Genomic DNA, 14,895 nt, shown 5'->3' on the forward strand with positions numbered 1-14,895 from the left:
TTTGTAAATGAGAAAATTGTGTTGCTTTTTCTGTATAGGTCTCATTGGTTAGCTTAACTGCAAATGCTTTGGGTTACTCAGAACTTGGTGCCATCAAATCCCTCAGAACACTAAGAGCTCTGAGGCCATTGAGAGCCTTATCCCGGTTTGAAGGAATGAGGGTAAGACCAAATGCTTTAGAATTTGTTGGAATTAGAATTGAGAACAAACTGCTGCTTTGAACCTTAGACATGACAAATCCATGCTGAATTTGTGTCTTCTACATTCAGACTCACATAACCAATCAATCAGTAATATTTGTCAGACATCCATAAACTTGACATTGTTGGAGGCACTCACAGAACATAATGCCTGAATGGTTGCTTCTAATTAGAAACAATTAGATTGCTTCTAACTAGATTTGTTCACTCTGTGGGAAATTTCTAGCATGTTGTATAGGCTTCTGATGTGAGTCAAGATTAGCTATATTCCTTCCATTTATAAACGTGCACAAAATCCCACTCACTGTAATTTGAAACCACCACATTGTTCCTCATCATTTTTCTTCCCTGTTCCATAGGATGTATTTTGAGCCTTTTAAAGTTCAAATCTGGCCTTTTCGCTTTCAAACGAAGGCTGAGATGGCTAAAAAGTAGGTCATCTGTGGAAATCTAACACTCATTTAGAAAGGTGGTACAAAAGAACTCAGAGGAATTTGTGCTGCCATTTGTCATCCCCTGGGGCACAAAACCTGAGACCACATACCCTCAGCACTGAGGAAATGGTGATGCCCTGTCTCCCTACATTTAGCTATTCAGAAAAGAACTTTTAGATGCTTTTTTTTGTGATATTTCAAAATAGTTACTTAGGACTTTCTCTGAATGTTGCAAAAACAACCAGAAACAGATGATGTGTGTAGGTGTGTGTGCTCCTATGTTTGTATGCACATGATTGCATAGAAAGGAATGGCTAGCTCTTAAATTCTTTTCACTTTACCAATTTAAAATCTACTGTTTTTGAAGTAGCTGTTTTAATTTTTTAAAAAGAGAATCAAACTTTCAGTACTAGAATGATTTTCATATTTTCTATATCAAGTTTGCATATATAATGACCAAATTCCTAGCCTTTCCATAGATCTGACTCTCTTTTCACTTCTTTTTCCATCTCATTTCTGTGCCAGGTTGTTGTCAATGCTCTTTTAGGAGCCATTCCATCCATAATGAATGTACTTCTGGTTTGTCTGATCTTTTGGTTAATATTCAGTATCATGGGAGTGAATCTCTTTGCTGGCAAGTTTTATCACTGTATTAACTACACCACTGGAGAAATGTTTGATGTCAGCGTGGTCAACAACTACAGTGAGTGTAAGGCCCTCATAGAGAGCAACCAAACTGCCCGGTGGAAGAACGTGAAAGTCAATTTTGATAATGTGGGACTCGGGTATCTTTCTCTACTTCAAGTAGTAAGTAACCACCTTATTATTCACTGTGATGTATTATGAAAAGGAGTCCAAAATTCTTCTTTCTCAGTGTTTGCAAATACATACTTCCTCAAGCCCATCTGCCTAGATTCTTCCTCAGTCATGGCCGAACTGTCTTTTCTGCACCATGTTGAAAACTGGACAGCTCTACAAAGTTTATAGTCTCTCAGACTAAGCCTTAGGTTCCCAGCACAGGTCTTTGTTATTGAGATTTCTGTGTAGGTTCCTACTGTTTTCCCCCATCCCTAATCTAAGCAAAGTAGAGGCAGTGGCCTGAGGGTGGGGTTAGAAAGGCGGTGGGGAGAGGGGTGGTAGATTTCTGTCCTCCTTCTCAGGTACCAGACAGTCTCTAAACCCTCGCCAAGTCTCCACCCGCCCAATCTTCACCAACACCGTAACCAAATGTACCCTCACATGAACTCTACCTTGATTCCCCTCTTCCTTCCTGCTGCTTGAATGCTTTCAGATAGGGAGATTGCTCTCTTGCAAATGAAAACCTTCCTATCAAGTCTACTATGTCTGCTATAATTTCATAAAAATCCATTCAACTTCTCAACTGACCACTCTAAGTCATGTCCACATGCTCCCTGAGATGATCCACCTACACAATACCCAACACTAGGTAAATATTGCAGGGTCCTGTGGCACTAAGGAACTGAAAAAAAAAAGTACAAGACTTGTCTTCAGAATTACTATGCCCACACAAACACACAAAACCGAAATATTTTAAAAAGTAAATTGCAATTAAATATAATGTTTGCTTCAGATTATAATGCTGCTTTTTATAGAATAACTGCCTCAAAATAGTATATTTAGCAATACTGAGGAGAGTTTCAAGAACAAACCATCATGGTTGATGGTTAGTGATAATACCACTTAGAAAGGGATGAGCAGAAAAGAAAGCATTAAGATCAAACAACACAGCATATTTTTTCATTTGTCTGGAGGTAGTACTATATACGTGAAATTATTTCATGTTATATTCTTTAGATACAGCAGAGTCAAAAGTTATTGATAATTGCTTTTATGATAGCATATTGTTGTAATCCATCATGATTTCATTATAGATGTTAAAGTTGCATAAAAAGATGTTATAGAAGAATGTAAAGGAAGAGTTTTCAATGCATATGTTATAAAACTTGGCTCAAAGAGTTTAAATATTAATTCAAAACTATTTTATATACCTGTTTTGAACGAATCTTGGTCAATCAATCTGATATTGAATCTCTTTTCTAGAATTATAATTTGTGAGGGAAAAAATTAAATGATGTGACTTTTTTTACAGGCCACATTTAAGGGATGGATGGATATCATGTATGCAGCTGTTGATTCACGAAATGTAAGTCTGTTTAGAGAGAAAATTGTTTAATTTGATCCAGTGAATATTTCTGAAGTGTTGTTATTTAGTGATATTGTCAGTAAAGTGAAATCATAGGTAAATTTATAGATTACATCTATATTAGAAAAATATTCAACCTTATATTACACTTTCCAAAATTTGATTTAAATGTATTTCTCTACTCACTGTGAATCTTTTAACATATCTTTCCTAGTATCTAGCATGGTACCTGGCACTTAAAAATTTGTTGACTCTATTTGTAAAATGAGACATCTCATTTTTGGTTCTGATAGTTCTGGCCATGAATTAAAAGCCTGCACAGGCACTTTCTTCATCTGTCACAGATTTCTTCCAGCTTTTGATCTTTCCTCTGATAGGAAGGATCTGACTAGTGGTGAAAAAAGCAAACAGAAAGCAAAATAAACATATAAAAAAATCCTAATGATGTTTCTCTCTGGGAAGTGAGATTTTTGTGGTAGAAAAAGGGCCTTTCATAATCTACCTTATACACATCAGCACTTTTGAAATTTTTTGTATAATCTCCATTAATTTCTCACTAACAATAAGGGAGGAAATCACATTTTGCAAAAGAGATTGGCTTCTGGTAATATTGCCAGAGTATAGTAATTAAGCTCAAAATATTATATCCCTGACACCAAAAACCAGGTGGTAACTTAGAAAGAATTCCTGATTTTTTTTTCACCTTATTTAAAAAAAAAAAAAAAAAAAAAGAATGAAAGCGCTTAACACCCTGCATTGTATCTATTACTATCAGGAATCCCAGTTATGGGTTTTTTTGAATAATAGTTATAATTTATTATGTATTACCACTCACTGTGCTGGCTTTCTTACATTATCTCAATTTTTTGCAGTGGTTTCCTACCTATTTGATTAATTCATTTAAAATTCTTTCCACCTTTCTTATCAATAACCTACATGACACACAACTTGCTTTCAGTTTCTTCCTTAGTAACCTAGCATACACTGTCTGCTATGTAACCCCTCAGCATTCAAGCACTTCACAAAAGATGGAGTCCAATTGGCCACTATAATTATGACAAGTTATTCATTCTTACTCTCATTAGTTAATAGAGAAATGCACATTTAAACCAAAATTAGATATTACCTACAAACCTTCCTGATTGGCAATATTAAAAAGTTTGACAATACCAAGTGCTGCTAAGAATAAACAGCAGCAAGAACTCTAGTATGCTGGTTGGGGGGAAATGGATAAATATTCCTTTAAAAAAGTTGAGCATTACCAACATTATTCATTAAAGTTCAAGATATTCTTTAACCCCACAATTCCATTTTTAGCAATATATTCTATAGAAACTTGTGTACATATATAGGAGAATCTATGTATAAGAATGAGCATAACTTTTTTTGCATTAGTGAAAAACTGGCAACAACTCAAAAGTAGTAGAAATAGGCAAATATTGAACATTAAACAGTATTGAAAATGATATATGAATCCAGTATACATAATAATGCAGATGAATCTTAAAATGTAACTTTTATAACAAATGTGTCTACTAGACAAAATGTAGACACAACTAACCTTATTGTTCAAGAATGCATACTTAGGTTCTAACTCTAGAGAAGAAGCAAGGAAATAATTACTGTAAAAGTCAGGATAATGATTACCTGTAGCAGGGATGGTAGAATTTATGTTTGGGAAGGATACACCAAGGGTTTCTGACATCTTGGGTTGTAAAGTTCACTTTAAAAGAGTTTATTACATCTAACACTTATGTACTGTGCACTTTTGTATTTAATTTTAAGACATTTTAAAATATTTTATGTCACTGTCCACTACACACATGCATGAATAAAATGAAAGTCTTATCAAAGAATAGGCAGTTTTACAATATTTCCAATATTTTCTATTTTACCCTATTTCATTAGAAAAAAAATTCCATGTTGGCCATTACCCTCTAAATTGATTTCATGACACAATGGGTCATTACCTGCATTCATTGTCACCTGTGACTAGTTAACTGAGTTGGTTAGAACAATGTCCTGTGAGACCTGAACTACAGGTTACAGCCAAAGCTTAAACCAACCATCATACTTTTTTCGTCAGAACTGTGCTGGATGAGAGAGGGCATCATTTTTACAAAAACAATGCCTAAGGCCTGCAGAATAGGATGAATCAATAGCCTCATTTTCAGGATGGAAAGATCCTACTGATGTACCTATGTCCACACGTACAGTAATAATTCTAGTCTATCAACAGAAATATGTAATAGAAATCAAACCTTTACTCTTAACCTATTACTATTGACCAGGTGCTGTTCTAACACCTCTCATATACGATAGTAACATTTAACCTTCCCAACTACCATATGAGGAGTAGGTTCTATATTTTTCCATTTTACAGATGAAGAAGCTGAGTCAGAGAGAGTAAAATTTGAAAGTTTTTAACATAGAATATTGTGACTACAACACCTCTTCTGTAGGAAGAGGAAATCCTCACTTTGCATGCCCCACTGGGGTCTTGAAACTTCATTGAAAGTGCATTCATAATCTAGGCATTTATTGGGTGAAATTAATTATTCAGACTTTTCTATGAGTTGTTTCATTTTCTCAAGTCAGTGAACCTTATTAGAGACTCTTCAATAGGTGTTAGATTTGATGTTTCATAAAATCTGTTTGATTTTTAAAATTTCCAGTCATAGAAACATGCTTTGAGAATCGAAAATTCACTGATGTCCTTTTTATGAAACATGGATTAGGTCTAATAGTTATCATTTTTCATATTTTGTAGGTAGAATTACAACCCAAGTATGAAGACAATCTGTACATGTATCTTTATTTTGTCATCTTTATTATTTTTGGTTCATTCTTTACTCTGAATCTTTTCATTGGTGTCATCATAGATAACTTCAACCAACAGAAAAAGAAGATAAGTATACTAAAACTTCATCTTTGCTCTAAAATGTGAACTAAACATATCACACTGTTTCCTTTTGGCTCCAAATGCAGTCAACAAAAAGAAAGAATATAAAATTCAGAAATTGTTTTGAGAGACTTAATCATCTATGACTTTTTAAGTGATTGATAATTCAGATAGCATGTACTGATATTTCCAGTATAGAAATCTGACTAATATGGCATAATTTATGCATTGAATATATGCATCTCTAAAATACGTATATTAATTAGTAGCATTAGAATAGAATGTGGAGCCATTTTTCACACAATTACTGAGATGAATTTTGTAGCTAGCAAAGAACGTGATTTTTACAAGTTTTTCTTTCATTTCTTTACTTTGGAGGTCAAGACATTTTTATGACAGAAGAACAGAAGAAATACTACAATGCAATGAAAAAACTGGGTTCAAAGAAACCACAAAAACCCATACCTCGACCTGCTGTAAGAATAACATACTTTCATCATCAATAAAAGCTATGCTATCTATCACTTTTACAGCCCAAATTGCTAGATACTAATTTTTGTGCATTTGCAAAACAAAGTTTTTGCCTTAGCAATGTGACTAGCTAGTCTAAATAGCCTAAGTATTTGTAATTTATATATACATACTATGTAGAAATTATCTAATATATTTTATATACAGACATAAAATACATATTACTAATAATGTTCAGACTTATATGCCAATATTATTCCATAGGATTGATGTCATTGAGGAGCTTCTAATAATGCAGGGAAGAAAACATATTCATATATACATAGTGTGGGAATATTGAATGTTCTCAGAGTGCAGTGGGGACCAATTGGGATAATTGGTACCTCTTGGATATGCCCCATATTCTGTCCAACTCTGCAGATTGAATGGAATCATTAATGGAAAAAGTCTTGTTTTTTCCTGGTTTTTAAGAAAAATCTGTTTCCTCCTAGCATCTTGCCCCTATATCAGATGACATCATTCTTTAAGACTTTTCGTGGCTATTCCAATTGTATATTTGCCAATGGCTGCTGGTTCTGTTTGGTTGCTTCAAGGAATTGTTGTCAGGAGAGTTCCTGAGTTTTTCTATGTTTCAGAAGTCCTCCCCCAAGGTATACATGGTACAAGGCAATCCAGTGTTCCCGAGGAATCATGACTCTATGACTCCATTAGTGACGATGTAAAACTGGCCAAGCTAAAACTGGCCATGCCCACGTTTTGTTTGTAAGTTAGCCAAAAGCTCAAAGAAAGTGGATAGTTATATTGGACAAAACATTAGGAATGGACAATTTGAGCCTACTCTTTGAGAAATAATACAACTTGAATGGATGGGGAGTAAAGCAGAGTAATGCCCTATATAAGAAAACATATACTCCAAAGCCATGGAAATAAATATTGCAGTGGAGAATAGTGATATATTTGAAATAGTGAGTAGTAAACACAAGGTTTTCTGGGTTAAATGAGTCAAGGTTACCACTATGAGTCTGAAGAAATCGATCTTAATTAAGCCAAATGAAAATATAATATAGTTAAGTGAACAGCATAGTAATGTGAAGAAAAAGAATTTTAGAGACTGGCATGAGAAGATGTTAGAGACAAAATAGTGCTGGGCCTTGGACAAGAAGATGAACCCTTATATACAAGAAGATGAGTCCACAATATGGGGTCATGCCAATAGGACTGGAACATAGGAAATAAATGAGCCAACAAGAAGACTCAGTGGGATGAGGCAGCTATAAGATATAGGAAAAGAGGGAGGATTATTAGTATCTACATTTCATTATGTAGATAATGAAAAATGTAAAACAGTTAATGTTTTGTGAAATTACCGATTGCACTAACATAAAGTCTTATAAAGGCATTTGGAAAAATTAGGTCTTAGGAATACGAGACAAAGATTTTAGAGTTGTCATTGTCAGACATAATTCAGTTGAGCTCTGAAGCTTAGATTCATTTTTGAAAGATAATTAGAATATATATATATAAAAAAGACCCCAAAAGTTCTGAGCATGAAGCCTTGGGCACTTCACCATTATAGGAAGAGGTAAATCAGTGAAGGAGTGAGATTTATCAATAGGCAACATATATATGTAGATAAATGATTGAGAACGAAATTTTTAAATGGCTGTTTAATTACATCAAATGACATAGGTTTACCTGGACAGGGACAGGGATGCACAGGAAACGATCAGTGCACTTAACTAGACTATTATTGGCAACAATTTGGCAAATTAAGAAATGATTTGGTAAAATCCATCCTTTCAGTCATTCATTAACAATGTACTATGCTAAACACTTGGATTTAAATATCGAGCAATAAAGAGTCTATTTGGTAATCAAATAGTCACCCCAACAAATATAGAAATATCCAAGAAGGAAAGATCCATTTGGCTATGAGAGCTGATAAGAAAGAGGGGACTGATGAATCAGGGAAGTTAGGGAAGGCTTCACTGAAGCATGAGCTGAGGCATGGAGAAGAATGAGGAAGCGTCAGTAGGCAATGTGGGAAGAGAAGAGGAATGTATATGTGAAGGCCCTGAGGTAGGAAAGCCAGTGAACTGGAGTGCAGAGGGTGGGGGTTCATTTGGGACATGGGGAGAATGAAGAGGTTAGGATGGTCCACACTTTTCTGGGCTTCATAGGCCATGTTCAAGAGTAGTCTTTGTCCTTAGAGCAATGGGAAGTCATTGAAGGGGACCTGGTCCATTTGGGTTTTGTGAATATCACTCAACCAGCACTGACAGAGGCAGTATGTGCATTGTAGACTCGTTTTGGAACTATTTCAGAGATGATAGGTAGAGTGGTGTGGAGATGAATAAAATGGATGGATTTTTAAGCTATCACAGGAATGAAATTAAAAGGTTTATTAATTGAATATGAAAGGTGAAGAAGGAAGCAACAAAGATGACTTATGAGCTTCTGCCTCACACAACTGGATGAATAATGGTGTCATGCAGAATATGAAGTAGGGACATGAATGGAGAAAAAATTGGGGATGCTAGTTTACAGAATTTTACAATCAAAAAGGGAGTCTGAAAGAGAATGAATGTTTAGAAGAAGTAGTAAAATAAAGTTTCTAAAGATTGAGAGATTAGGTGGATAGCAAAGCAGGAGTTCTGAAGAAGAAGAGATTGAAGAGAAAGGGAATAAATATAGAATAAAGTTGCGCAGGATGTGGCTCAAGAACAGTGTAGTCTAGGTTAGAGAGCAAAAGGGACTGAGTCCTCCAATGAATTTGGAGTAATATATAAAAAAGATAGGTGTGGGAGACAAGATAATATGAAATGAAAAAGGAAGTAGAAGAGTTTCTTTACACCAGTTGACTTTGGTGTTCTCAAAAAAGAAGAATAGAGGGCAAGAGAATGGGAAATTGCTGAGAAGTTTGAAATTATCCTGGGACCAAGTGAGGGACAAAGGATTGCTAATCATTGTCAAGGGCCAAGGTAAAGTGAGAGAACATAAATCTTTGGTGAACAAGGCCTCCAAGGTTATATAGCTTCCTCCAGCATATTCTGGGATTTAAACCGGAGACAGTGATCTATAACTGGGAATTGGAGTTGTATGTTGAGGTAATCCACTGGAAAACTAAATGGACAGGGAATCTAAGGAGCTTTTTATTGATCATGCTGATATGAAAATAAACACCAAGTTTCTGATTTTATGCAATTTTGAATCTACTACACTGTAGGTGCTATATCTGTGGAAGAGAAAAAGGTTTTAATTAAATAAGAGCAAATTGATGTCATAAAATGTCATCACTTTTATGACAAATGTAAGCACAAAGTTTTCTGAGATCACAGAGTGCTTAAAACTTAAAACTGAGTTAGGATTCACCAGACTGAGAAGGGCTGTCTGATAATATCCCTTGACAGAGGTGTTAGGACAGAGGAGACAGATAAACAAGATAAAATGATATGGTACAAGAGTGGTAGGAAGTATCAGAAGGGTAGAAATAAGGGGACCATAACTAGCCTTGGAAAAGTAAACTTCAGTACACAAGAGCTAAGAATGAAGTGTTTAGAACTGGAATTAGATGCATTTATTAGGTTGAAGAAGGCCCTAGAAAGGACAGACCCAGCTGAAACAATGTAAGTCCAATCCAGCAGGCTAAATATGTATTCAGAGCAAATAGCAAAATATAACAAACAGGTGGTGTTTGATGTCCCAGAATTTCAATAGGGAGTAATGGATGCTTCTATTAGGGAGAGGACAAAACACTAACATAGAGAATCCAGACCAATAAATGTGTCGATCTGGGAAAGCAGACTATGAGCGTAGAGGTAGCAGAACGTCTGTAGTTCTAGTTGAGAAGGTAGAGGACAACCTAGCAGAGATAAGCCAAGGCCCAAGCTCTAGAGTGCCTCAATACCAAGCAGATAGGGGCAAAAAGGAAGAAAATAGGGTCCGATGGGCTTAATTGGTTTGCAAGATGAGGACTTAATTTCATAAACAAGACGTAAGGCCAGTTAGTGCTTGGAATAAGGTCCAAATTGAATAGGTCAGAGTTTGAACATTTGAATTGTGAACTGTAATTTTTTGAAGATAATTTTATTCTTATAGAAGAATCACCTCACAAAATCCTCACCCTACTTTCCTTTATTTTAACCTCTTACATAACCATAGATTGGTTAGCAAAACTAAGAAATTAATCTTGCTGTAATACCATAAAACAAAATGTAGAATTTAACTGGATTTCACCAACTATTCCACTAATGTCCTTTTTCTTGAACTATAATTCTAAAAACATCTTCTCAACTGAACCTTGAGGTAGAATTAAGGTAGAATTTAAGACGCTTTGGATTTGCCGGGGGTTGGGGGGTATATAAAGGGAGAAACTAGGCGGGGGGAAATGACAGGAAAAGCAAGAGAAGTATTTATTCATTAGTTCTTCAAAGTTAATTTTGATGCTCACCCCCAACACAGGCAATAACAAAGACTCATTATAGTGGCAAATATTTACTAACTGTCCATTGTACACATGGTGATGTTCTGGGCACTAAGAACTTAACAGGTGGTTCTTAACATAAAATCAGTTTATAAAATCTGGTATCATGAACAGTATAAATAAAACAAATACATTTGGAAAGAGTTGGATATTCCAATATACACATTTTCTTCCAAGTGTAAAACAAACATAGTGTTTTTTAATAAAAGCTACATTTTCATATTGCTATATTAAAATCAGATAAGTTGAACTTGATTTTTTTTTTTCAGTTTCTAAGTGAACTTTACATACTCTTTGTTTCAGAACAAATTTCAAGGGATGGTCTTTGATTTTGTAACCAAACAAGTCTTTGATATCAGTATCATGATCCTCATCTGCCTCAACATGGTCACCATGATGGTAGAAACTGATGACCAGAGTCAAGAAATGACAAACATTCTGTACTGGATTAATCTGGTGTTTATTGTTCTGTTCACTGGAGAATGTGTGCTGAAACTAATCTCTCTTCGTTATTACTATTTCACCATCGGATGGAATATTTTTGATTTTGTGGTGGTCATTCTCTCCATCGTAGGTAAGAAGAGCTGCTTTTACTCAGTTAAGGAATTTAGTAGTGAAAATTTGTGCTTTAAAGCTTTAAAGTTTTTTTCGCTAATCTTACTCATTCACCCGGAAATTTCAAATAAAAGTCTAATTATTAGTCCATTCTCAGCTTGTCATTTCTCTAATTGCATGCTGTGTATGAAATGATGTAGAAAAAAAGGAATTTATATTCTGCAGGTTTCATTTATCATCTTGTCTCATTTCAGAAGAAAATAACTGCAACTTTAGCATAATAATCCTGTACTCAGTCATACTCCTGTAGTATAGATAAGTATTGTTTTGAATAAACAATTCACACACACGTACACATATAAATCCTTACAAGTAGTCAAATAGTCCATAAATAATTGTCCTTGATAATTGGAATATCATGTTGTGTGTTTATATATATTCACACTCATACAAGCTTCATGTTATCTTTGGGTTCAGATAGTTTTCTATGGTGTGTAATATTCTTTTTCACAAGTACATATTTTGTTCAAAAATTCAAAGCAAATTCATTTCATCAATACATGTTAAGTGTTTGTGTGTAGGAGATTAAATCAGGTGCTAGAAGTAAGGTTCTGCTTGTTTGAGGAAAGAGAACATATACATAGAGAGACAAATAGTATTCCACTATTTATATGCTTCTGCTGGTTAAATAGAAAGACAAGGTAGCATTCCATTTGATCCTGACGACTGTGATATGCAGGATAATACAGTGATTAAGGGATGAGACTCCTGGGTCATACAGACCTGACCGAGCGCTTCCCTATTTTCACTACTTACCAGCTCTGTGACCTATGGCAAGTACCTCACCTTTCCAATCCTTAGTTTTCCAAGGAACATTTTTGTGAAGTGTGTTATGAAGATTAAATGAGATTATGAAAGTAAATGCACTTAGCACTGTGCCTCGCACAAAGAAAAGACTTAGTAAATGTTAAGCCTAACAACGACAGCAAAAGTAGCTATTATCATCATTTAGCAATGCATAAAATCATTGCCAGGATTCAGTCCCAAGTATGTCTGTCTTGAAAGCCTGGATTGTCTCCAGTACGTTGTGCTGCCGCCTCCCAAATAAGATGGATCAAAACCATCTCAGAAGAATAAGAACTCTCATATTCCTGATCCAAAAATCATATGCTTTATCCATTAAATCTTACGCAAACACTAGAACTAGTATTTAAGAAACATAAATTTCTTGGGCTTCCCTGGTGGCGCAGTGGTTGAGAGTCCCCCTGCCGATGCAGGGGACGCGGGTTCGTGCCCCGGTCCGGGAAGATCCCACATGCCGCGGAGCGGCTGGGCCCGTGAGCCATGGCCGCTGAGCCTGCGCATCCGGAGCCTGTGCTCCGCAACGGGAGAGGCCACAACAGTGAGAGGCCCGCGTACCGCAAAAAAAAAAAAAAAAAAAAAAAGAAACATAAATTTCTGTGCTTGGCTGCCATATACATTGTGTCCTTTATGGATGCTTTTCTTGAACCAGAAAAAATGACCATTAGTACCTTCAGTTAGTATAAAGGTGTTAATGTTATAACACTAAACATACCAGTTTCATTTTGCTAAACAAATATTACAGATTGTATGTATGTAAATGTGTGTGTGTGTGTGTGTGTGTGTGTGTATACCTAATTCTCATGTCCACATTTTGTAAAACTAGTTAGTGCTTATCTTAGAAATGTAAATTTTCATTTGCTGCCATTAAGTATAACCTTATTTTTGTTTTATCTTGGCTTTCCATAGGTATGTTTCTGGCTGAGCTGATAGAGAAATATTTTGTGTCCCCTACCCTGTTCCGAGTGATCCGTCTTGCCAGGATTGGCCGAATCCTGCGTCTGATCAAAGGGGCCAAGGGGATCCGCACGCTGCTCTTTGCTTTGATGATGTCCCTTCCTGCGTTGTTTAACATCGGCCTCCTGCTCTTCCTGGTCATGTTCATCTACGCCATCTTTGGGATGTCCAACTTCGCCTATGTTAAGAGGGAGGTTGGAATTGATGACATGTTCAACTTCGAGACCTTTGGCAACAGCATGATCTGCCTTTTCCAGATTACCACCTCTGCTGGCTGGGATGGATTGCTAGCACCTATTCTTAACAGTGGACCTCCAGACTGTGACCCTGAAAAAGATCACCCTGGCAGCTCAGTTAAGGGAGATTGTGGGAACCCATCTGTGGGGATCTTCTTTTTTGTCAGTTACATCATCATATCATTTCTGGTCGTGGTGAACATGTACATCGCTGTCATCCTGGAGAACTTCAGTGTTGCTACTGAAGAAAGTGCAGAGCCCCTGAGTGAGGATGACTTTGAGATGTTCTACGAGGTTTGGGAGAAGTTTGATCCTGATGCCACCCAGTTCATAGAGTTCTCCAAGCTCTCTGATTTTGCAGCTGCCCTGGATCCTCCTCTTCTCATAGCAAAACCAAACAAAGTCCAGCTCATTGCCATGGATCTGCCCATGGTCAGTGGGGACAGGATCCACTGCCTCGACATTTTATTTGCCTTTACAAAGCGTGTTTTGGGTGAGAGTGGAGAGATGGATGCCCTTCGAATACAGATGGAAGAGAGATTCATGGCATCCAACCCCTCCAAAGTCTCCTATGAGCCCATTACAACCACTTTGAAACGCAAACAAGAGGAGGTGTCTGCTATTGTTATCCAGAGGGCTTATAGACGCTACCTCTTGAAGCAAAAAGTTAAAAAAGTTTCATGTATATATAAGAAGGACAAAGGTAAAGAAGGTGATGGAACACCCATCAAAGAAGATATCCTCACTGATAAACTAAATGAGAATTCAACTCCAGAGAAAACCGATGTGACACCTTCTACCACGTCTCCACCTTCCTATGACAGTGTGACCAAACCAGAAAAAGAAAAATTTGAAAAAGACAAATCAGAAAAGGAAGACAAAGGGAAAGATATCAGGGAAAGTAAAAAGTAAAAAGTAACAAAAAATATTCCATTTTGTGATCAATTGTTTACAGCCTGTGATGGTGATGTGTTTGTGTCAACAGGACTCCCACAGGAGGTCAATGCCAAACTGACTGTTTTTACAACTGTATACTTAAGGTCAGTGCCTATAACAAGACAGGGGCCTCTGGTCAGCAAACTGAGACTCAACAAACCGGAGAAACAACATCGACAGGAGGTTTCTGTGTTCACAACCAGCTGACACTGCTGAAGAGCAGAGAGTAATGGCTACTCAGACTCTAGGAACCAATTTAAAGGGGGGAGGGAAGTTAAATTTTTATGTAAATTCAACACGTGACACTTGATAACAGTAATTGTCACCACTGTTTATGTTCTAACTGCCACACCTGCCATATTTTTATGAAATGTATGCTGTGAATTTATCACTTTCTTTTTAATTCACAGGTTGTTTACTATTATATGTGACTATTTTTGTAAATGGGTTTATGTTTGGGGAGAGGGAGTAAAGGTAAGAAATTCTATGTTTCTCTACTGTATAACTGGATATATTTTAAATGAAGGCATGCTGCACTTCTCATTCTCACATGAAAAGAAATCACATCACAAAAGGAAAGAGTTTACTTCTTGTGTCAGGATGTTTTCAGATTTTTGAGGTGCTTAAACAGCTATTCATGTTTTTAAGGTGTCTCATCCAGAAAAATTTTACTGTGCCTGTAAATGTTTCATAGAA

General features: G+C 36.2%; 1 protein-coding gene across 11 annotated transcripts in view; it reads left to right on the forward strand.

The window, feature by feature from the left end:
- LOC136125949 (sodium channel protein type 2 subunit alpha) overlaps positions 1-14,175 on the forward strand; it is an 89,804-nt gene extending 75,629 nt beyond the window's left edge. For 6 of the 11 annotated variants that reach the window (XM_065880958.1, XM_065880956.1, XM_065880957.1 and 3 more), the window contains exons 20-26: positions 39-161; positions 1,160-1,441; positions 2,745-2,798; positions 5,569-5,706; positions 6,072-6,176; positions 10,958-11,228; positions 12,980-14,175. In XM_065880958.1, coding sequence (XP_065737030.1) covers positions 39-161; positions 1,160-1,441; positions 2,745-2,798; positions 5,569-5,706; positions 6,072-6,176; positions 10,958-11,228; positions 12,980-14,175 — 2,169 coding nt within the window. Of the gene's footprint in view, positions 1-38; positions 162-1,159; positions 1,442-2,744; positions 2,803-5,568; positions 5,707-6,071; positions 6,177-10,957; positions 11,229-12,979 lie in introns of all 11 variants that reach the window. The other 5 variants (XM_065880965.1, XM_065880959.1, XM_065880964.1 and 2 more) reach the window with 2 other exon arrangements.
- Positions 14,176-14,895: the final 720 nt, after the last annotated feature.

The sequence above is a fragment of the Phocoena phocoena genome, chromosome 7, assembly GCF_963924675.1.
Source record: "Phocoena phocoena chromosome 7, mPhoPho1.1, whole genome shotgun sequence".
Classification (NCBI taxonomy): domain Eukaryota; kingdom Metazoa; phylum Chordata; class Mammalia; order Artiodactyla; family Phocoenidae; genus Phocoena; species Phocoena phocoena.